At 42.1% G+C, this 24975-nt stretch overlaps 1 protein-coding gene across 2 annotated transcripts in view; it reads right to left on the bottom strand.

Annotated features, from left to right (window-relative positions):
- Positions 1 to 15930, bottom strand: part of LOC134495473 (RNA binding protein fox-1 homolog 1-like) — a 42420-nt gene extending 26490 nt beyond the window's left edge. The window contains exons 1-2 of one of the 2 annotated variants that reach the window (XM_063300963.1): positions 15821 to 15930; positions 2306 to 2527 (exon numbers count right to left, since the gene is read on the bottom strand). In XM_063300963.1, coding sequence (XP_063157033.1) covers positions 2306 to 2527; positions 15821 to 15907 — 309 coding nt within the window. In that variant the 5' untranslated portion in view covers positions 15908 to 15930. Of the gene's footprint in view, positions 1 to 2305; positions 2528 to 3822; positions 3928 to 15820 lie in introns of those variants that run through there. The other variant, XM_063300964.1, reaches the window with a different exon arrangement.
- Between the last annotated feature and the right edge of the window lie 9045 nt (positions 15931 to 24975).

Raw genomic sequence — 24975 nt, 5'->3', positions numbered from 1 at the left:
CAGCTTGATACTTCCTCCCCTCTTTCTACAACTATGGTATGCATGAAGGCAGAGGGCAATGCAATCATACACTCCAGTTTGAGTACAGAGAAGTGCCCAGATATTGTGAACTGCAGGGTTGGAAGGAAATTGGTGCACTATGAAATCCCATACCTCTCCTCAACCATGGCTTAGGAGGAATGGAAGTGATGGAGGGATCTCAAGTATCTAGTTCCTATGATTGCTTTACAATTCCACAAATAACAGAAGTATTAGAAAGGAAGTGGGATGGGATAGGATGGTGGGCTCTAGATAGCAAGTGGCTAAAAAAATTAAGGGAATGTTATGCCTATGCCTGCTTGCATTATTTTAAAGTCTCTTCTCTTCAGCAGAACTACCTCCTTCTTAGCCCCAAAAAACAACCTTACTGGTCTCTGGCCTCAAGCTAGCCATCCCTTCCTTCCACAAAAGTCTGCTTCTCTTTGGGAATATTCAAGGAGATCTATGTTGCGTTAAAGCAAAAAAAGCCTGTCATTTTACACAAATCTGTGGGTTGAGCTTAAGCACAATGCAGCCCTGGATGGGAGCAAACAGTAAGTGAAGCCTTTGCATATTGCAGTGAGGAGGGAGCAGAGCAGCAGCGAACACTGTTGGGTTCAGAGCTGTTAAAAAGAAATGGAGGAGAGGAGGCCAGAAGTAGATTTTTGTGGGCAGGGACTAGGTTTTCTTAGAGTAGGAAAAAAAGCTAAGGCTTGAGCCTAATTAGGAATTGCTGGTCCAAGAACTCAGTGAAGTTGTTCCTTATGTTGTATAATACCTTGTGATTTTGCATCTTAAATTGCACATGTGTATGCATGAAGAGTGAGTAAGTACTAGATATTCCATAGAAACAAATCACTGTTTACAGATGCTCAGTAAGAGATACTTTTTCGGCATTCCAGAATTTATTCCTTGAAAGTCCTAATACACAGCAAATTGAAGACCCTGAATAATTTATCCTGTTTTAGGTTTGGGTTAGATGTGTTGACATACATTTTGTTTTCTAAGAACCTGGGATTAGGGAAGAGAAAGTTTGCTTGAATGGAAGGGGAACAGAGGCAGATAGCTGATGGCCAGGAAGAATATGAGTCCAAGGAAAATGCTCAGCACAGCAAATGGGTGTAGCAGTGAAGGTGTTAAGGAGTAGAGAGGCCCAGATTTTTGTCTACCCTCAGCTAAGGAAGTATAATGGGTGACTTTGGCTCAGTCTTTCTCTCAGCCCAACCTACATCACAGGGTTGTTTGTGGTGTAAAAAGTAGGAAGAGGGAATGCTATGTATGCCACCTTATGCTCCTGAATGAAAGGATGGGTACAAAACTAATAAATCAATCCTTGGGAAAGGAGCAATTCTCTAGATAGGCAGATATGGAGTGAAAGGAAAAGGAAATCCAGGAGGCTGTCACTTCCAAGAGCTGTGCAAGATCCTGGAGGGATGGGAGATAGAGTTGCCTTATTAACTGAAATGTATCCAAACCAAGGATGGTCCGACCACCTACTATACTATCGCAGAAAGGCTCAGCAACATTTACACACAATAGAACCTCACAGATACGTGCTGCTTATTCCATGTTTCTTTTACAAAATGAAAAGTGCAAGTCTTTTCTGGTCCTGAAGGTATACCCTTTGACTATTCTGTTCATCTCCAGTCACCTCCAGACTCTAGAAATGAGGGAAGCCGGTTATGGTTAACTTTGGGGCTGTAAATGCAGAGCTTCTGCCCATGGTCAGCGATGCTCTTCTCTACTGTATCATATACTGCACATCAGGGCTCAAGTTTGGAAATCCAAATGGTTTGGGGATCTAAGGCAGACCCAAGCATTCCAGGAAGCTGTGAGTTGAACAAAGTCTTGTGTGCCAAACCTTGGGTATGTGAGCACCCTACTTTGATCCACTCCCATGTTAAAATCCTAAATCTTCCCTACCTTTCAGGAAACCCAGCCACCAAACATGCTACTGCAATAGATGCTATCCCTTTCACAAAGCAGCAGGGAATTTTGATAGCTGGGATAATACGACACATCAGGGTCCAAATATAGAGATGCAGGAAGAGGATGTGGTGGAAATGAAATGTAGGCCATCCAATTCCCTTTTCAGCTTGGCTTGTTTTTCTGGCAGAGAGAATGCCAGAACCTTGTTCTAGCACCAGAATATTCTCGAGGAATACCTAAGAAATGATCAGAGTTATTATGTAGGCTGGGACCTATAGCTGAGTTCCCCAACTACCCCAGAGGTTGCCTCAGCCTTGACATTCCTTCATGAGGGCTAGGCAACCAACCCTTCACTTACAGCAGGAGGTGGAGGCAACGGTAAAGGCTCTGATGCAGTTGTTCCCTGCTCAGGGAAGATGCGCAGGCTGTGATCCAGGGCAGTTGGAGATGGGTATTCAGAAGAGGTACTGTGGAGGTGATACTGCGGAGGGAGCCGGGCCTGGGGTGGCGGTGGTGGGTACTGAGCTGGGAACGTCTGTGTCATGGCATCAGTAGGTGGCACCGCAGCATCTGGACTACCCTGCAAGGAGTAAAAGTCAGAAGAAAAATGAAGTTGACCACCGCTACAACCTGTGAGCCAAGAGAAGCAAAAGGAACTATTTTCTGAAGCAGACTTTTGAGAATAAAACATCACATCCATATATCCGCTAAACAACAGTTACATTCACAGAGATACCTGAAATGCCATCCCTTCTTTTCAAACATATTTCTTGCCTCTCCAGAGATTTCAAGTCTTCTCTAAGACAGGGAATCTTAGGACAAGCATCTTCCCTCTGTGCTCAAACTGCCCTAGACACCTTAATCTTCACCACAACCTTATAAAGTGGGTAAGCCCTATGAACTCTGTACTACACATTTGAAACTGTGTGTGTGTTATCTAGCCACCCAATAAAATGCATGGGGTATAAGCTGATTGGGGTGTTTTCCCAGTTCATCCTCAGAACCCTAAAAATGTTCCTAGGACAACAACACCCATATTCCGGAAGCTGTATTCCCTGATGCATTGGGAAGCAACCAGGTTGGGAAAGCTATCCTATTGTCAGCCCTTCAAGGTAGGGCAGGTTGGGAAATGCACACCACAAGGGCTACTGGAGCACTATTGTTATAGGGTATAATAGCAGAATCCTGAAAGCATGAGTTTCCCTCTACCACCATCCCCCTTATACTGTATTAAAGAGAATCGAGGCATGGTTATCTTGAGTTTCTTTCTCGTGCTCTCTTCCTTCCCACCACCAAATGGCTGTTTACCTAACAATCTTGTTTTCCTTAAAAACTAGCTCCCTACTCCTCTACAACTCTTACTCATTTTTTTAGATTTGTAAGCTAACCAATAATTCAAGAGCTGAAGAAACGATAAGGGTAACCCATTACAGCAGCCACACAACAGATACAATAGTGAAGTATAGTAGAGAACACCAGTGTATGTGTATGTATTGTACACACACAGAGAGACCAGTACGATATCTAAACAAGCTACCCTCCCAGCATGCTCTCTTCGAATTCCGGCTAGCTATAAAAATGCCAAGTGAAATAAAATGCCTTTGCCCTCAAGAATTAAGACAATCATAAATTCACTCTAATTCTCATGATGCAACAGGCATCTGGTTGGGTGACTAGGACCCTCGAGAAGCAGAACTGGAGGATCCCCAGCACGAGACTCTCCCCTCCCCTCAGTTTTGCAACCCTTTTGCGCGGCTAATCAATTGCTCCCTTTCCATTCCCTCCCCCACGCGGAAAACCAAGGGTCCCAGCCTCCCCAAACCGAGGAGGATGGCGGAGGAAAAGCTTCGCAAAAGCTTGAGGTATTTCACCCACCTACACCAACAGGCCCCATCCCTTGCCACCTCTGTTGCGAATTGCTGCCACGCAGGGAAGGCCGCTTAGGGGAAAACACCCACCCATCCACACCACCCTTCCTCGGCTCATGCCCCACGACTATAAAGGCATCCCCTGTGCTTTTCTCGCAGCCAATGAGCGTGAACCTCAGCGAGCATGGGTTCTCGGATTGGCTGCTCTCTTATCAGCTCTCCCGCCCACTCCCGCTCTGCTCTTTTTTGGAGCTGCTGTGCCGACTGTTTGTCTTTCAGCTGTTTGAAGAAAAGCGTGGGGGGAAAGATTTTTTAAAAAGACCAGTCCCGATCAAGGCGGCCGTCGACAGCTGCAGATTTTTCTTGGAATTTGCAATTTGTCCTGCGGTGGCTTAGCACCTGCCCCACCTGTCCAAAGGCAGGCATGGGAATTAATCGAAGCGAAAGTTTGATCCTTGAAAGAATGCAAAACTGAGAGATACTCTCAAACAAAAGCAGGCGAAACGGTTTTGCTCAAGACGTCTTTTCAAGGCCGGAGTAGCTAATCGGGTGGCCACTAGATACTTTGGACAACAGTTAAAGATCCAACAGATAGACTCTGGGTCTATAGTCCAAAACATGTATAGGGAACTAGCTTGTTACTTAAGGCATAGTTACATGAAAGGTTTTAAGTAGGGCTGCAGACTTCAGCAAAGTAACTATTAAAATTCCATTTGCTTTCAGTATTATGTGGTCATCTCATGCAGCATCCAGCATTTTAAACCAGGCATTGATGCTGAGCTTTACCTTGTTCGGTGCTCCAACGATTCTAGGTAGTCACGTTACCTTAAGCACCAGTTGGCATTAATACACAAAACCATGCCATGAATTTCAGGCTGTGGATGCCAAGTGGATTTTACACCTCTTCTACAAAGACTGGTGCTTGGAGAGGACTGATGCAAATAATAATAATTAAAATTAAAAATTGCTGTGCCAAATTGAACTTGATCTTTCACAGCCTACTTCCGAGGTATCTTCTTTGTCAGAGATAGAAACAGATTGGATAAGAAATGATTACATGGATACAAGAAGGTTCCAGAAGAATATTGAAGAAACTAAGGCCCAGTTGTTCTCTCTGATTAGTAAATTTGTCCTGGACTGACATAATTGAATGCTAAGAGGAAATGCCTTCATATAGAAAAATAGATGTCAGGGATGAAGATTTCAGTCTTTCCCTAATCTTGACTATGTCTGTTTGGGGTTAAATCTAACCTCCTCTGGATTAATTGACTGAGTTGATTATCTTATTTTTTCTGCTGTCATGACATACTAACTCCCACCTCCTCTCCCTGACTCAGTTTAGTGTATTGTAAGAACAGGACCTATGGGTAAGAATATCTGTCTCCTTACCCCTCCAAAAAATTATTCCCTTTGTGAAATCTCACCTGTTCCCTGAATCAGAGGCCTGATCCACTCAAAGTGTAAAATCATAATGGGGTTATATAATTTACTTTGATGAGTGAATCCGGACATTGAGATTTATAAGTCATGATTGATGACTTAGCACTGTGTGTTACACGGCAAACCCAGCCAACTGTTGCTAAGTCAACAAATCCTACTTAGGTAAACCTTGGCTTAACTATTGTGTCAACCCAATCATTAATTGATATTGCCTGAAAGAAAATGCATTGTTGTTTCAGTACTAGTAACGTATAAATAGGCATTGTTGTTAATTTTTGGAACATAGTGATTTCACAAGACCAAACCATTCTTTTACAGAAATAGTCCAATATTCCACTGCTTCTACTTCAGCAGGGCGCAAAGTGGGCCAAAACAGAAAGAAATGGCAAAGATGGCATTGCAATCCAAGCCTTGGCTCTTTTGCATATATACATACAAATATGCACAAACAAAATGGGCAGAGTCTGGATCACAAAGTCAATTCCACCATCTTGTTTTGATTCCCCAGCCCTACCCTAATGCTGATTTTATTTTATTATTTTAGTTTAGTTTTAGAAAAATGCTTGCAAATGAAACAAGATAGGCTCAAAGTTGTTTTAGAGGAGTAAACCAGTATGTCTCTAGTGAATGGTTCCCATGCCTGCTAAGCAAGCCCACTTTATATATCTATTAGAAGTAGCCACCTTCCACCTCCACACCACTCTTCATCTATTTCTGTAACTGCAGAAGCCCAAGAGTTGACTTTGTTTCCAGGTTTGTTATTTGACCTATGTTAGCTAGAATTTACTTTCACTCCCAGTTTTCTATCCCACATGAACGAGGTTTAAAACTGATACATTCCTCTCCCCTGACCAAAAAAAAAAAGCAGGTTATGAAAACATACCAATTTGCAAGCACAACTTTGTGTTAGACTTTTTTCTACCCCAGGCAAATACTTTACAATCTCATTCGCCTAACACCACACTGAGCAGAGTAGGAATGGAGTAACATAGATCCACCCATTTGAAGCAGGTGCAAAACAGCATCTCAGAAAGTCCATAACTTGTGAACAGGGATGTCCACAATGGCAAGGTGTAAGCAAAATGAAGATGGGTGCAACATATAAAGGGGAGGGGCTTCCATTGCACATTTGCAGCCACCATCTTGACTTTTTTAACCCCCACTGCAGATGCCCCTGCTTGAGGAAGAGACAGTCATCAGTTGTATGCTCTGTTGATCTCGGATAACACCCTTAAGCCTCAGAAATTAACAAGTACTATAAAACAGGAATTCTGACATAAAATTCAAACTGGCCAATGGACATGTACAAAGAGCTGGACAAAGGCAACTAATTAATACTCCTATTTTACAAGCAATGAACAGTTGAAGTTGAAAGTGAGTCATTAGCACAAGATCAGCCATAATACAGCTTTTTCCCCCCTTTTTTTAAGCTGCAGTCTCATTTGCCTCTGGGAGGCTTTTAAATATTAGAAACCCTTAGCAATACACTGCAAATATCCAGAGATCTCCCACTAAATCCTGCCCTTATTCTGGAAAAAACAGAGGAGCAAGATAAGCACTTCTGATTTGCATTTCTCTGGTGTCTGAATGAGCATATGGAAACTCATTCCATAAACCCTAGAAACAGCTGTGTTGAGTGATCTACATGAGTGTTTTACTCTGTCAGTGTGACAACTGTTTCACTCAGAACACACGATACACATCCCAACCTTTCTTTGTGCTATTATCCTCAAAAGTGTTTCCCTAGTTGCTTTCATGATGGGACTTTTGTGTAATTAAGCCTTCTACGTATTGTGCAGCATTAGAAGTGGATCACTGCTAGAGGAAGATTCTTGCTACTTACAGTAGCAGGGAAAATTAAGGCTTCAGGACTTGATAAAATTGCTCTATTTTATAAGATGGTTTTATAAGATCCAGTTGTCAAATTGACTAGAACTTGGACAAAATGTCAAATGGGGACAGCAGGGGCAGGGAGGGACAGTCTCTGCTTTCTTCAAAGGAATGGTGATTAAGGAAAGCTTGATTTCTGAAAAGAAAAAGTTACCTTAAATGCCCAGGAATAAAGGAAGGATAGTTTGAAATCACGATGACAGCCCCTACTGGATTAAAAAGCAAACCCTTGGCAGCTGAAGTCAGCAACTGCAGAGCTATTGGTTGCCAGAAACAAGCGTTTCCTACTTTGCCAGAGTTACAAGCTATGCACCGCATTCTAAACAAAAGAGATATTATGCCGTACAGGTTGCTGTGTACTTGTTTGAGCAGGAATTGTGTTTTGGTAAAATGCTGCCCACCCACCAGGGTGTCTGACACATGAAAAGTGAGTTTCACTAAACTCTTCTGTACAAATGCACCTTCATTTTGGAGTTAGCAGGTTTGATCTGCTCATAACTAGACAGGTGTGTGTGTGTGTGTGTAACCAAGAAGCTCTCACACAGACGGCAGCTGAAGACAAGCTTAGTCTGATAGGAGGGGGGGTACTTTTGTGCCACCTGTTTCCTAAAAAAGCCTTTGTCTATCCATTTGGGAAACAAAGGGAGAATATAGATATGAATGACATTTTCCAGCCTTGCAGCTTGCTCCTGAGACTGATGTACATTCTCTCACCCCATTGAGAGAAAATATCTCTCTCTCTCTCTCTCTCTCTCGAAAACAGTATCACCAGCTAGTCTGAAAACCAGTCCTCCAACACTCTTCCTTATCATGGTTGGCTCCACTTTCAGCCCTTATAAATAACTCTACTTGACTACAGCACTTTCTTGTCACTCACTGCCCAAATGGGCAGGGGGGAGTGGGGGACAAGCACATTCGTAAATAGAACATATATCAAGGGATCTACTGGAGGTTTGGGGAGAGATTGATGAGGGGCCTTCGGCAGGAAACCGGACTTAGAGTTGCTAAGTGGACCTCTCTTTCAGAAATCTTTTGCAGAACACCAGTCATAAGCACCATGCAAACCACTTCACATTGCTCTAATGTTTTGGAATAACCCTGTATCATAAAATCTATTATTGTACCATCATGAACTGGAAAAATACTGTTTCGTTGTCTTTTCTCTCCATAGCAGGATGCTTTGCATGGGGAACACCTCTAATTTAGTCCCTGCTTTTTCAAGGAAGAGATTTTCCCATATCTTGCAAAACTTTAAAAAAAAATAATTCACAGCTAATACTCAGAATGTTTGTCTTTTATTTTAATAATAAGAGTCAGGCTTTCCAGGCACACAACTGGTAAAGCTGTGATCTTCCCATGTCTTGATTTACTTCCTTCTGATAAGATTCCCATTTCAATAATGCAGACTGGGCATTGGCAAGACCTGTTCAAAATGAAGATCTTTTCAAGAAGCTCAATGTTTCCTTTGTATGAGATAGTACTAGAAGGCCTCCGGAAGGTGTAGACCACCAGGCTGGCTGTAGTACTGAAGTCCAATATATCTGGAGGGCACCAAGTAGGAGAAGCATAGTATAGGCCAAAATTTTAGCACCTCCGGTGTATCCATTTCAGATCTGCCCTCGTTCCAAGGATAAGCCCTATCTTGTAGCCTCTTAGCTACAGTACCTTTGCCTCTCTCCTTTTTTGAGAGGTTTTAGAGATAGACTAATGACTTCTTTAATTTTTTTTAAAGAATTTTATTAAGTTTCAAGCAAAGATAAAAGCTACAGAAAAACAAAAAAACTACAAAGAAAAATGAAAAGAACTAAAAAAGTGTAGAAACACAAGATATTTTTTTTTTCAAAATTACAAAAAGAGGTGACTTCCGACTTTTGACAGCAAGGATATACAACAATTTTCCATAATCAATCCCTTACTCTATATTAAACCAAAATCACATTATTTCTATAGATCATTCCATTGGCACATCATAAAAATCACTAAATACAGTTACTCCCTCCCCTTATATTAAAAGTAAAAAAATTATATAAGCCTCTTAATCAACTTCCCCCCCAAAGATAACATTTATTTAATTATTTCCTTCCTACTACTATTCTATATATTCCTGTCTACTATAATAAAGATCAAACTAAAAAACATATAAATTGTCTGCCATTGTACTTGATAATACAACAATTTTAATAATCTTAATCATATTAAATCCAAAACCACCAAATGGACATTTATTATTTTTATTATGCCTTAATAATATTAATCCAAATTGTTAAAGATAAATGAAATCAGCCAAACCCTAAAAGCAATTCAGATAAATATTCTTAAACCCTTATCCCACTTCAAAATAAACCAGATGTAATGACTGCCTATCCAAATCAACAATCAGACTCACACAGAACTTCTATGGAAATCTAATTTAATAATGAATAGTATGCAGGATCACAGGCAAAGCTGAGAATACCAAAAGTGCAGGATTTCTCCCAATTAACCCACAAGCAATCCCAAACCCCTCCCCCTAATGACAGTACAATTCCATTCCCTTGCAGGTGTTCATAACAGTTGCTGGCAGTCTTCGGGTAGTGTCCTTGACCAGTCAAGTTAGCCCAAACATACATTCCTTCATAGTTGCATCACTGCTGGGTGCAAGTGAACAGTAGCAACAGTAGCAGCCCCTTCCTGGACAACAACACGTGTCAGCACCAGCATGACGTGGGAACTTGTTGCGATGTTTCAGTAACATTGGAACAGGAACCATGACACCAGAGCATTTACATATCCCCACAATGCACACAGAGCCTTTTTCTTTAAAAAATTGAACAGCCCAACTGCCCCCCTCAAAAACTCTGACTTCTCTTCAGAAAACCTGCCATACATAATAACCCCTTCTTTTCCATGGTGTTTGTCATGAATACTGATGGCGAGCAGGAGGGGGCCTCTATCCAGGGGGGAAAACGCATGCGTAGTACTGAGGAATTAAGCAGCCATTCAAAGAGACACAGATCAGACCCGCCTTAACTTTTGGGGTTTATCTGTCTGGGTTTTTCCCATGCTTCTTCGGTTTGTTAGGATTTTCTGTCTTATGTAGCAGTAATAAACACTAGAGACCTATTCCTCATCTCAGCGTGATTCCTGACTGTTAGGACAGCGTTTCACCAGAAGATCAATTTCACTTATGGCTTGCGACTTGATCTCTCCCTTAAATTTCTCCAACTCGACTATCCAATCTTCGTCCAGCATTTCAACAGAAATCCCAATCTCACTCTTAGAAGAAACATTTCTGTCATTGTTAAATTCCTCAGTTTCATCCATGACATCCCCAACCAGATGACACATTTTAGACCTCATATTTTCCACAATGTCCTGAATGCCTTGCATAACAACTTGGTAGGATTCAGAAAGAATCTGTTTAAAATCTTGGTGGAAGTCAGAGAAAGTCTGTTTAAAATACTCCATGTCTCACGCAGTAGATTATGGCGCCTCCTAGGAGCTTAACCAGCTAAAGTCGAGGATATGAAAGGATTCCGGAAAGTGTTTAAACAAACGAAAGTGAGATATGCAGACAGTTCACAAGAGAAAGTAGAAGCAGAAAGCCAAAGGTTCAAATCAGCCAATTCAACGTGTAGGAAAATGCTAATATCTTCAAATTTTAGTACAAAAATAGTAACAGGGAGACAATAATTTACTCGCAATCCTCTTTAATATTTGGAGGGAAAACAAAGTCCAAAACTTTAACAGATTTAAAAAAAAATCCCAAAAATAACAATAAGCACCAAGAGAACCCGCTTCTCCTTGCTGTAGAAAGCCTCTCTTAGGGTACGCATACTTAAAAGAAATATACTGTAAATTGGGTGATTTAGAAATGGGGTGGCCGGTCTTAGTGTCCCTTTAAGGCTACAGCACAGCTTGGAAATGGTGACATCCCAGCCTCCTGGCTACCTCTTACCAGTTGAACACGAACGCTGTTTTCGATCTTCTGGCTGCAAGTAGCTGTCTGGAGGATAGATGGGGTGATTCCAAGTGTTTTTCTTTTTTCCAGAAAAACACTCCTGGGCTTCAGGAAAAACCTGCCTGAGCCCAAAAAAATTGCCGCTTTGTCAGTTCTGCCTGCTGAGCCTGCGGGCACAGCTGTTCAGTCTGCCATGTCCCCACCAGAAGTCTGACTTCTTTTAAATTTTTGACCAGTGTGGTGGCAGCAACAGGTGCACCTTGATAGCAGAGTCTTTGTCAAATTTCAGGTTTATTTGCTTTTTGATTTAATGCATATCCTGCTTTATTCATAGAATATTTAACTGTGTTTTTTTAAAAATAACTCCAGAAAGCACAACAAAGACTGAACAACAAAATATAAAAACAAGACAATTTGATGCACATTAAAATATGTGAATACTATATAAATTCTCCTAAAATCACTAACATTTCAAGCCTGGCTGATGAGCTGAGTTTTAAACTGCTGTCCTGAAGGGAGAACAGAATGCATATCCTTGACTCAGGAGGAAAACATATCAACATAAATTGAGCTACCCCCACCTTTACTGCTTCTCAGCAACAAGAGGGGCAGTTCTGTTGCCCTTTCACAATTTAATGCAGTGTCCTCTCCCACCCAGTGTCACCTACAAGTTGGAAGACCAACCACCAAACACTCTGGGAATTCAACAATTCCTTTTTATTATGTATTTAGCCTGGGTTTTAATTATTAAATAATTACCGTGTGCTGCTTCTCCCAGGAGATTGATAGTCTTCTCAGAAAAATAGAAGATCAATACACCCATGTCAAATAGCCCATCCCTCCCAAGGTTTGACTGAGTAATTGGAAGAATTGATTTAAACTACAAAAATGTGAAGCTTGAACCAGAAAGTTCTCAATGCGATTGTGCCTCTGGATTTTTCTTTCTCCTTCAGGAAACTAATTTCCCCCTCAGATTGTTTTGGTCAAGCAAAGAGCCTTTTCTACTTTCTGTTCCACATTTGTGTGTGTATGCACATACCATGTACTTTCCTATATGATCTCTAGAGCACACATATATTCACACACCCAAAATAACAGGACTCCTGTCAGGCCTATCAATCTCCTGGGAGTTTGATATTCCTATGTAAAAACAAAAAAGGCAGATATGCAATCCTCTTGCAGAGAAAGCCAAAATCACCATGGGGGGCAGAGTCCAGCAACCAAATGAGGAGAGGATGTTTCTAAAGCAGATTGCACTCTGTGATCACCACATCCCCAGCTTGTCCCAAAGCATACTAGATTGTCTGCACAGGTAGGTTTGTATTGGGAGAGGAAAACACCACTTCCAACTTGAAACTAAAGGTACATCTAGGCTGTGGGTAAGATGGAGATGACATCATGAGGATACATCCCTCAAAAATGGTTAGTAAATTTTTATGAGGCTAGCAGGAGAGCCCAGAGACGAATGCATTCCATAGCTGAGAAGCAATGTGAAAGAAGGCTCTTCTGCATGCTTGCTAAATGGGTTTCCGAAGCACAGGGCATCTCTGAAAGGGATTCTTCTACAGATCTTAATGTTCAAGTAAGTTTATAAAGGGATAGAGAATAGCCAGGCCCTAACCCTTTAAGAGCTCAAAGATTAATACTAACATCTTGAATTGTGCCTGGAATTAAATACAGGCACTGGATGACTCAGGTAGAATTGCACTGATTAGTAACCAACTTCCTCATTTTAGCTTCTTCATATTGCATCACTTGAGGTTTCTGGACAATTTTCAAGGGTAGCTCCACATACACACATTGCATTAATTAAATTGTGATACTTCTAAGGTGTGGAGTACTTCTGCCAAATTCAATTAGCTCAGGAATGGTCATAGCTGGCTCATTAGATGTAATTGTATGAACACACTCTTGCCCAGGAGTGGGCCTACGCTTTCAAATGAGTAACTTGGTCTATTCATTATTACTGCCACACATAACAATTAGCAATGTGTCAGCAGAGGGAGTGTCCTTTAGGATATCATTGCTGAGTATATCTTTACCGTATCTAAAAGTGGCAGAACAGTGGCACACACAACTGCCCTCCAACAGAGAGGAAAGTTCAGGAGGTTCAAATGATCAGTCGGGGAGTGTAGGTACTGCCCTTAAGCATCTGCCACCTAAGGCAGCTGCCTTATTCTGTCTAATGGTAGGGTCATACCACTTTGGAAAGCTTCTAAAAATGTACTGCTTTGTCAGATATTTTCATTAATGTTAGTACTATTAGTAATACTATGGTGAAAGGAGCAAAAATAAAATTTCAGTGGTGTTTCTCTTTTATATTAAAAGAACAAAGTATGCTGATAATTCACAACCATTTAAAGTAGGAATAAGCAAGATGATGCTCACAAGATGTCTGGACTACAATTCCCACAGTGCCTTGCCATTTGACATGCTGGTTGATGTTAATCAGATGCTGGAGAGCATAAGGTTTTCCAGTTCTGCACTGCACTCTTTTAGGCAGCAAAAGTGTTCAGGCACAATTGCACTGCACAATATAATAATCTCAACACAAGTAACAAATCATTTATAGCATTTTAATTATATTATTAGATTCAAATTTCTACCTGAGGTCACAAAATGTCTTACACTATCTCTGGGGTCTACCTTGGTTTGTTATGGGCATTGTTTGTGGCGGATATTATTGTTCTGCTTTTGTTACTATGTTCCTTATGTTTTCTTATTTCACTTTAATCAGTGGCTTTGCAATGGTTCAAATTCCTCTTATTATTTGTCTCACAGTGATAAAGGTAGAACAAACTGTGTGGATTCCCCCCCCCAAATAAAATAATTAATGCAAAATAAGCCTGGAAGGTCAGATACACATTTTTTGACAAAGGATTGACAGAAAAGCTGGAATTCTGAAACATTTCAAAAGCACCTCAGTCAACATACTGTGAGTTATCATATATTGCTATGCACCTGGCCCACAAAAATGAATACACAGAGCCTAAATTCAGACAACATGGTAAATCCTAGTCCAGATTAACACAATGCAATTGCTGTTTTTGCATGACATGCTGTGCCCAAGAACTTAAATCATATTATGGCTTGACATGATGTCTTGGTTCATACAGCACACCAGGACAATGGCTGGGTTCCTAAAACCGTTTTTTTTTTTTTTTTTTTGGGTGCCTTTAGGTCAGTGTTGATTCCTGGTGACTGCCTGGACTAGTCCCTGCAGTTTTCTTGGCAAGATTTCAGAAGTGGTTTGCCATTGCCTCCTTCCTAGGACTGGGAGAGAATAACTGGTCCAAGATCAACCAGCTGGCTTCATGGCTAAGATGGGACTAGAACTCATGGTCTCCCAGTTTCTAGCCTGGTTTCTTAACCACTACACCAAACTGACTCTCCTAAAACATGTTGGATGTGGTGGATTTCGGTGTTGCCGCTGATTCCCAGGAAGGAAGGAACACATTCCAGGCAGATAAGAGGATCCACAGTCCAGAGACTGTTGCTGGGAAAGTTAAGAGGTTCAGGGTAGCTCCGCCCTAGAGTCTCCAGGGTTATTTACCCTTAGGTCAGTTAGAGTAGCTTTAGTCTGGCAAGATTCTGTCTGTTTGGTGACATCAATAAAGAACTGGAGTTTGGAATACACTGACTTGACATTGTTCTTGAGCTGGCCTTGACATTGGACCACAAATCCCCCAATCCTATTTTAGCCTAGTCTAGGGTATTTCACAATCCCAGCTAGAAAATGAAAAGGTGGGGGAGACACTTAGGCAATCTAAGAGCTAATTATGTCATTTTAATCATTCTGTAAGTATCCAGGGTTAGTCAAAAAGTAAACAAAACTACTTGAGATGCCTATGTTCCTCAGGGTATCATCAAAGCAGCTCACATCCCAGCTCCATCATCTCACATCTGCAAGGGATCTTAGGATGCTTCACCTATATGGTAAAACCATTTGGGCATCAAAATGCATTTTGCTAACCTTACCAATGACCAATTCATTCATGCACACCAACATCTTTCCTTCTAAGAGACTGAGCACAATTTAAATTTGTGACATAAGTGAGGACACCCTGTGACCTGTAAATTAGTTTTCACAAAATGCTTATAATATCAGGAATGGCCTTCAATGCTATAAAGCTCAGGATGGAATGGTATTTGTTTATATGTCATTTCAAAATCACTATCAGTTTTGGGTGATTAAAGGATTACAGATGGTGTGGCATCATTTAGAAACTAGAAGAAAGCCAGCCCCAAAATAGAGTGGAATCTGAGTGGTATAACCTTTCCCTTTCATCAAATCTATTGTGCTGTCCACCAAAGTCAATCCTGCTTTTCAAGATTACCATTTAAGACTGGTTGTGAGTATACACACACACACACACATACAACAGAGGTTCCATCAATTATATTTCTAAGGTCTTTCAGTGGACAGACTCCATCTGGTATACAAACTAAAGGAAACCTGCAGGACAAGGGACAGAATGGATTGATCTCCTGGATCCCCCAGAAGCTGTAAATAACCCTTCCCATACAAGGAGAAGACTTTCCCTGTCTGAGCAATTCTGTAAAAATAACTCAGGAATGGAGAGATTTATCGATGGGGGAAGCTTTATCAGCTGTCCCAAGACCACCAAGCCAGCCACAGCTGGGCTTTGTCAATGACACGGAAATGTCTCTTCTATCTCACACGCACAGACACAAATACATATATAAATCTATATATAATTACAAATGATCATACCTGAACCAGCCCAGAGTAACACTGGGGTGCCGCAGGGTAGACAGGCAGGCTGTAGGGGTGCAGAACCACAGCTGGAGGGGACAACATGGCACATAATAAAGGAAGGGCCCTACTACTAGCTCCCAAAAGGAGTCAAAAGTGCCTCTGTTCAAGCAGCTTTGGCACCAGCTGAGGGAGTGTTGAGTGGCAGATGGGACAGTGCCACTGAAGGACGCCAACAGCTGTCAAAAACACAAGCGTCTCTCACAAATTGGCTGGGTAGAAGCATCTGCACCATGATAGAATCTCAGCAAGGACGCATAATGTATTAGAGGAAACTTGAGGCATGGTAGTAAATATGACATCTCCACAGGTTTGTGACTACCCGGCAACAATGTAACATGCAGATGCACATATGAAGATGGCATGCTTTAACGAACAAAAAAAAATCACAAATAGTTTTCATTAGGATTTAGTTATCAATTATAGCTGGCAGCACATGATGCAGACAAAGTCAGAGCACTGAAGTTCCACCATTTTTAGTGGAAATGCTGGATAATGTAAACTGGGGGACCTGAACCATAAACCTGTGCAGATTTACTCAGGTGTAAAAGCCATTAGATTCAAAAGGCCTTAGTCCAAAGTAAATATCTGTAAGACTGTAGCTTTAGAAGTTCTTAATTTTACTTAGGCCGTGCCAGTAGAACCATATGCTAATATGCTGAGTTGTATGCAATCCTATGGTGGATTACTGGGGGTATATGTCCTTTTTCCATGTAAATGCATATTTTTCACTCGTTTCTCAGATATATTATTGCACCATGGTGCCCAATGTACACATGTGAAAAGCAATTTTAGTTTTGTATATTATCTTTACAAATATATTCTTATATATGAGTTCTTCCCCATTTATTTTAACTGGAAAACTTTATTTTAAAAAGTTTGATAAATACTATAGGATAACTGAATTTCAATTCACACATGGGATTATACCTGCTGATTTAAAAACAGGTCAAATGTACCTCCCATGACTAATAAGAACATTTTCTCAATAGGTCTGTCTACCTTATTCCCTACTTTTAAAATTATTTAAAGCCCATTCCTTCATAAATATACATCTTTCCACTCTTTAAGATTCAGTGATGAAAATCCTTCTTTCTTACTGCTGGCACCCAAGTTTTTGGTTCAACACTGCAATTATTGTTTGGCATTATTTGTGTCACTGGATTTTTGCTGGACCTCATGTTGTAAACCTGCTGGTTGAAAAGTAGCCTAGCCTGTTTTGGTATTATTATTATTATTATTATTACAAAAATGGCTAACACCACCATAACAATAGACTTTGCCCTCCACTATTTTTTAAATGGTGAGGCTGTCTAACCTTTTCTCTTATCTTCTGTGCTTGGGATATTTGACCTGGCTGGAAGGTACCAATAATGGCTTTCTACTGCCTCCCCAAGTCTAATATGAGCACTACAAAGCCCAAAGGAAAGGCAAACAAGAAAAAAAAATGTTTTTTAAAAAATCTAGACACTACCTATATATTATGTCCTATGCAAATGTAAAAAATAAATAAATAGGTACCAAAACTTTACATTTTGCATTAGTTCTTTTTTTTTAAAATAAGGGGATGAATGTTGAAGGAGAAAAATGGCTTGGTGCTAAAGTCACAAATTCCACATATGTCCCAAACTCTGAAATCTTAGAGCAAAGACTTGAAATTTTAATAATGTACATTTCCATCAAACAAGCATTTTTCACCTCATCCATCTGAGGAAGCATTCTGGAGAAGTCAAAAGGGGGAAAAAAAGTATTATTTGACCTTTTGGTCAGCCTTAATAAAAGCACCTAGGTATCATAAATTTTACCTGATTCATATACTTAAGTTTTCAGTAATTGTTAAGAGTAATTTTTCTGAAGGTCACATTCTTTGAGCATAATTAAGACCCACATTATAGGCAGAACCAGGACACTGGCTGAGACACAGCCAACATCTGGTGGGGAGACTTGTTCCTGTCTCTTTTCTCATTTCAGTTGTCCTCTCCTTTTTCTTCCGAGCTGAGATTGCATAGAAGGGATGGGCATCTCCTACCAGAAGTCTACCTTCTAAAAAGGACTTTTAAAATTAAGCCAAAGGCTTTGGGAGTTAAGTTGTGAGTCACATAGAATTAGGGGTATCTCAGAAAAATTGCAGTCATGGATCCCTAATTATAAACTAGCAGCCTGACAGTGATTAACCAGGCATCAAACAGATCACAATACAAATTTAAATATACCACAAGTCCATGTGAATTAGGTTTAACAATACAACACTCACCATTATGTCCTTTTCTGTTATTAGACTGTATCTGTAAGAGTTTTCACTGGTTCAAGGGGCTTGTGCAGTGAGTCACAGCAAGATCTAAAGATTTCGTTTTAGAAGGTTGGCAATCACTTAATGCAGTTTCTCAACCGTGGCAACTTGAAGATGTGTGGACTTCAATTCCCAGAATTCCCCAGCCAGCATCACTGACCTAATGGCTCTAGAAAAATATAAAGCTTTGCAAATGAAATCATTGGCTGAAGCTCCCCAGAATTGTCAGCAGTGTCTTAAGAAGAGAAGCAGAGCTCAAGGGATTCAGGCCCAAAGGTTTCCTTGAAGTTCTCAGGAGGGCTCCTTAATTTTAGAATCTGTAATATGGAGATGGTGGGGGCTAAACCTAGATCTTCTTATGTAGTATGTGTCCCAATACTGAACAGCTGCCACTTCCCTAGCTATGGTCTCAAAGCTAACCAACTGGAAACACATTAATCAAGCCAAAAGAAGAATGGCATTTTTAAAAAATGGGAATACACTGGGAATTGTCAAGGAAACTGGCATGATTATCTTATGCCTGCATTGGATCTGGGAATTTGACTTCTCACCCTGGTGTTATTAGCGCTCGTTAGAATTTGAGTACAATTTTTTGTTCTCCCGCCTGTTTCTGTTCCACGTTCTAAGTGGCACCAGCTGGCTGGGGAATTCTTGGAGATGAAGTCCACACATCTGAAAGTGGCCAAGGATGAGAAATACTGCTTTAAAGCAAAAGGTGTTGCAACATCAAGAGACAAAGCAGAAAATTCAGCAGCTTTAATATGAAGAGTGTGTTTCCATTGAATTAAATACTGTAAAGATTTGTGATGAAAACGAGAGTCCAGGATTTCTTTAACTTCAAAATGTTGATGGCCATCAATCATGATGGGTGGAGGGGTTGCTGTAAGCTGGTGCCACTTAGAACGTTCCAGGGTCAGTTTAAGCAAGCTGCAATGAAAGACAGGATGAAGCCGCTTAAGAGTGGCAGGTAGTTGTAATTGTACAGTCACAGGATTAATGATTTTAGTGATTGGAAAAGGTCCAACAAATTTGGGGACCAATTTTTTGGAAGGTTGCTGGGACTGGAGGAATTTGGTGGAAAGGTAAACTAAGTCACCGACTTTCATTTTCCACTCCAGGGGCCTGTGACGATCAGCAAACTTTTTGTGGGTTTCCTGGGCATGATCCAAAGCCTGATGAATGACCGGCCAGTCTGTGGCGACCTGGGTAGCCCAGTCGGCAACTGTAGAATCAGGCAGAGATTGCAGCTGAAGTTCAGGAATCAACGAATTCCTGGTCATAAAAAATGTGGAATGGGGAAAATCCAGTGCTTTGATGCACTGCATTGTTGTAAGCCACTTCAGCAAAAGGGAGGAGATCAACCCAATCATCCTGCTGAAAGCTGATGTAACAGCGCAGGAATTGCTCCAGGGTAGATTGAGCTCATTCAGTCGCCCTGCCCGTTTGTGGATGGCTAGATGAGCTGAGAGATTGCTGGACTCCAATCAATTTTAAAAATGCATGCCAAAATTTGGAAGTAAATTGGACACCTCTATCTGAGATCACATGAGTGGGACATCCGTGGATCCTATAGAAGTGCGTGACAAATAATTTTGCAAGTTGTTGGGCAGTGGGGATTTTGGTGCAAGGTATGAAATGGGCTTGCTTGGAAAATAAATCGATCACAGTCCAAATTACTGTTTTATTTTTACTGTCAGGCAAGTCCACAATAAAATCCATGGTGATTTCCTTCCATGGGGCTTTGGGGGAAGCAACGGGCTGTAGAAGCCCTTGCGGTTCCCCCCCCCCCCTTCCTCTTTGCTTGGGCACAGACGTGGCATGAGGTGACGTATTAATGCATGTCAGAGCAAAGGGAGGGCCACCAAAACTGGTGCCTTACCAAGTGGAGGGTTTTTGTAAAAGCAAAATGCCCTGCAGATTTAACATCATGGGAATGGTGTAGAATCGTTTTACGCAAAGATTCAGGCACGTAGATTTTGTTGTTGCAATACCAGACGTTATCAATTTCAGTCAATTGGGCTTTGTTACATTGTAGCCAGGGATCTTTAGGGAGCTCCTGAAGCAGTTCCTCTTTTAGGTCTGAGTGCACTTTCTCTTTCCCGGCTACTGCTTGTTTGCACATTACACAAGCCATTCCAAGCTGTTTTTGAGAAAAGACTGTATCCACAATTTCAGTTTGGGTGGTATTATATTGTGGAAGATGAGAAAGTGCATTGGCTAGAAAGTTCCACTTGCCAGGAAGGAAATTAAGTGTAAAATTAAACCAGGTAAAAAATTGAGCCCAATGGATTTGTTTACCATTTAGTTTCCTGGGAGTCTGCAAAGCTTGGAGGTTTTTATGATCAGTCCAAACCTCAAAGGGATGTTCAGATCCCTCCAACAAATGCCTCCAATGCGTTAGAGCAGTTTTGACAGCAAAAGCCTCTTTTTCCCAAATGGGCCAGTTGCGTTCAGAGTCAGTAAATTTGTGAGAGAAGTAAGCACATGGGAGTGGCAAACAGTTTTTGTCATTTTGAACTAAAACTGCCCCTATTGCTGAATCAGAGGCATCAGCTTGTACAATAAAGGGGCGGCTTGGGTCCGGGTGAGCCAAAATGGGTTCCCTAGTGAATAGAGCTTTTAAACGATCAAATGCAGCTTGGCAATCATCCGTCCAAGCCAGTTTAGTTTTGAGCAAATCTGTCAGAGGCAAGGCAATTTGAGCAAATTGAGGAATAAATTGTCTACAGAAATTGGTGAAACCCAGAAAACTTTGAAGTTGTCTCCTGGTGCGAGGTGGTTCCCACCCCATTATGTCTTGTACCTTATCAGGGTCCATTTTGATGCCATTCAATGAGATGCAGTAGCCCAAGTAGTCTAGCTGACTCTTGTGAAATTCACACTTGGAAAGCTTAGCATAGAGTTGGGCATTTCTCAGCTTTTGCAGTACCTCCCTAACCAGGGGGATAAGTTCTTCTAAGCTTTCAGAGTGGATTAAAATATCATCCAAATAAACCAGGACCCCTTTGTACAAATGTTCATGGAGGACTTCATTGATGTACTGCATAAAAACTCCAGGGGTGCCCGCTAACCTGAAGGGAAGAACCTTGTATTGGTATGAACCCAGAGAGCAATTAAAAGCAGTTTTCCACTCACCCCCCTCCCGGATCTAAATTCTGAAGTACGCTTCTCTGAGATCAAGTTTGGTGAACACCTTTCCTTTCAATAGGTGTGCCAACATGTCTTTCATGAGAGGGAGAGGGTACTGGTTGTTTACTGAGATAGCATTTATTCCATGGTAATCGGTACAGAGTCTGAGGGAACCATCCTTCTTTGCCCAGAAAAGCACTGGGGCGGCTAAAGGGGAGTTAGCTGGTTCGATAAAGCCCCTAGCCAGGTTTTTGTCTATGAATTCCCTGAGAACCTTTTTCTCAGTTTCTGTCATAGCGTACATCTTTGGTTTGGGCAGTTTGGCTTTAGGGTCAATTTCAATGGCGCAGTCAATTTTTCTGTGAGGTGGCAACTGGTCAGATTCTTTTTCGTCGAACACATCAAGAAAGTCTGAGTATTTGGCTGGGATGTCTATTTCTGCGTCTGGTTTTCCCACTGGCATCTGACTGAGGAGTATCCCTGCCACATTCCGTTTTTTAGTGGTATAGCCGGTGGGTTGCTGATCCCGTCCTTAAACATTAAAGTGCCAGACTCCCAGTCTATTTGTGGTTTTCTACTTTTTAGCCATGGGAGCCCCAAGATGATGGAGTAGTTGGCGATAGGGGCTACAATGAGTTGCAAGGTTTCTTTGTGCCCCCCCCCCCCCCAGCCTCATGGCAACAGTCTCAGTTTGAAACTTTATGGGGCCTGTGTGGGCAATGGAACCATCCATTTGGGTAAAAATGATTGGTTGCTTAAGTCTCTTAGTTTTGAGGCTTAGTGTGTTGATTAATGTGGGGTGTATTAAACATTTTGTGCACCCTGAGTCTAACATTGCTGTTAAGTTGGCTTTGTGGCAGGTTCTCAAGTTCTTTAATTCTACTCTGACTAGCAAGGTGGGGCAATCATCACTCACCAAAGGGTCTTCTGCTTCATCTTCCTCAGAGGCAGGCGTATTGCACCCGATATTTTCCACCTGCTTGCAGGCGCAATTTAGAACAGGTGAAATTCATTTCCTGCTGGCTTTTGATCCTCCAGTTCCAAGTCCTCACTCGATTCCACCAGCAGTTTCGCATCTGGGTCTCTGTGTGCCAGCGCAGTCGCAGCGGCTCCCTTGCATTTGGTTGGTAGGGTTTTAGCTGGTTTAGTTGCTCCCTTGGCCGTGTCTGGTTCTCCACAGGGGCACTCTGCTGCTCAATGGGTGTCCTTGCCGCATTTGAAACAGCTGCCTTTCTTCCAGGTACGGTCTTTTGGGTCTTCCTTGTCATGGAACAGTTTCCACTGGGCAAAGGGGAACTGCCCTGGTGCTCCAGTATTCCTCCCTGCCGCTTGTGCTCGGAGTTGTCTACGAAATTGGTATTGGGTATTCTTGACCTCCCCTGCCAGGCAGATCCACTCTTTTAGAGTGGGGGGGGGTCTCCTCTGCAGAGCACCCATCTTAGGATCTCCAGCTGCAAGCCCCCTTTGAAGTAGTCAACCTTGGTGGTCTCCAACCAGTCCATCACTTTTCCAGCAAGGGCTTTGAATTCCATGGCATATTCTGCCATGCTTTCCCCCCCTTGCCTAAGTTGCTGGATGGCTGATTTCACCTTCATCTTGTCTAGTGGGTCCTCAAACCGCTCTCTCAGGGCTTTCATGACATCTCGCAAACTGTATAACTCTGGGCCCATGGCATCGTGCAGCTGCACATTCCAATCCGCTCCGGCTCCGCAAAGCCTTGCACTGACCTGACTCACCTTCTTGTACTCCATGGGGAAGCAGGACCCAAATTCTCACATATAGATGGACACGTTAGTCAAGAAAAATGCCAACTGTCATGGATCGCCGTTAAATTTGACTTGTATTTCCTTCAGGGTCCCCACAGGCACCACCTCGCAGGCTGTGTTTCTCCCCAACTCTTCTTGGCTCTCCATGTGGCCTCCACTCCATCGCCTCACTGGGGAGTCAACATCTTGGGTTGGGGTTAAGGTGCGGCATCTCCCTCACGGGTCTGGCGATGCCACCCTGGAGAGCTGGGTCAAAATTTCCACCAGGGGATATGCCATGGTGTCAAGGGTTTTTGGCACATGTTGCATCACTTCCATGGCCCACATTCTCACCTCCAACCCACAAATCGCTTGCGGGGTCCCATCAGTGTCTGTCGCAGTTCCAAGGAACCCCAGGCTCAACACCCTTACTTGTGCCTTCAAAGGTGGTGGTGCTCTTCCCTCCACCTCCTTGGTGCCTGACTGTGAAGGCCCCATCTGTGATTCTTCCATTATCATGTCTGGGGTCTGAGGCTCTCTCACGAAGTCGAGGATAAGGAATGCACTTTCCAATTCCATAGTGTTGAGCTGGGGTTCCATCTCACACTCGCTCTCCCTGCTCCTGGAGCTCTCCTCCAACTCTACCTTCTCTTCCTCCTCCTTGGAGTACAGCACCATCCTCTCAGAGGATGGAAGGGGCAATGGCTGCTTCACCTTGGTTTTTCCATGTTTCAGCATGTTTCGCTCTCAACTGGGTTACTTTCCTAGGAAGAGTTCTCGAACACAATTGGGATTCGCAGCTTAATGTCAGCACCAGTTCATTCGAGCATTCACACAACAACAGTCAGGAGACCAAGTTTCTTTAACTGTTTAATGAAGCAAAATGAATAGGACAGAGGTAAAGCTGCGAATGGAGAGTTCCCACTAAAACCTACATTTAAAACTACATTCCCTTAACTGGTTCCCTTTCCCACGAAAGTATGCCACCCCCCTTCCCATCCAGGTGGCGTTTCTGGTGTATCTCCACCAACTGGCCTTGATGTCTGCCATCATACATGTGTAGCCATAATAAAACAATTCACACTCCAACTTCACATCCCCTCCCACCCGGTGACAGTCTCTGCTCCATTGATAAAGAAATGATGGAAGATGCTCCGATAAGGGGTTCTGTGAACTCTTTGATCGGAGGGATCTGACAGCATGCATGCGCATGTGCGTGCTTACACAAAGAAACCACCTTACCTGTTTATCCTGCCCCAGTTGGGTTCCCCTGGTGAATTTATTTCTTTTTTTGTAAAAGCTGAACAAGTGCTTTTGTTCTGAGAAGTCACTGCCAACTCGTAAACCAGGCTTTACCAGTAAAGTAGCCCTTGCCAGTTAGTACCCCAAATCCACAGGGTGCAAAACAGGATGGATTTGCCCCACAGACTTCTGGAGAAAAGCAGAAAAACCATTTCCCCCTTAAGGAAAGAATCCAGTTTGTCTGATCCTTTTATTGTTTCCAGCCTCTGAAGAAGAGATTTGTACGAATATTTATTCAACTTCCTTCAGGCCACATCTCGTCCATGTATTTATTACTTCCCCTACTTCTTGAGCTGAGATGGGTAAAAGGTGATCACAAATAGAACAGCAAGGATTCTTGGTTTTCTGGTGTTCCAGAAGAGCAGCAACAAACGCAGTCTTGGTAGCTTTATCTTAAACAGTCTTTTTTTGGGGGGGGGGGGTAATTTTGCATAGATGATGCCTAAAAGCTGCCTATTTTTAAAATGAAAACCAATACTCAGGTTGCCCAGATACCATAAGTAGATCCTTTCCAAGTATCAAACACTGCTGTGTTGTGTTTTTTTTTTCAAAGAGGAAATTGTGACCGATAGTTTATTCATACACAGTTCAGTACCGAGGGGACAATTCAGGCTGCTGTAGCATGTCAAGGCAGATGATTGAAACAG

Source organism: Candoia aspera, chromosome 4 (assembly GCF_035149785.1).
Source record: "Candoia aspera isolate rCanAsp1 chromosome 4, rCanAsp1.hap2, whole genome shotgun sequence".
Taxonomy (NCBI): Eukaryota; Metazoa; Chordata; class Lepidosauria; order Squamata; family Boidae; genus Candoia; species Candoia aspera.
Note: the sequence above shows the minus strand (reverse complement) of the source record. Positions and strands in the feature narration are given on the sequence as shown.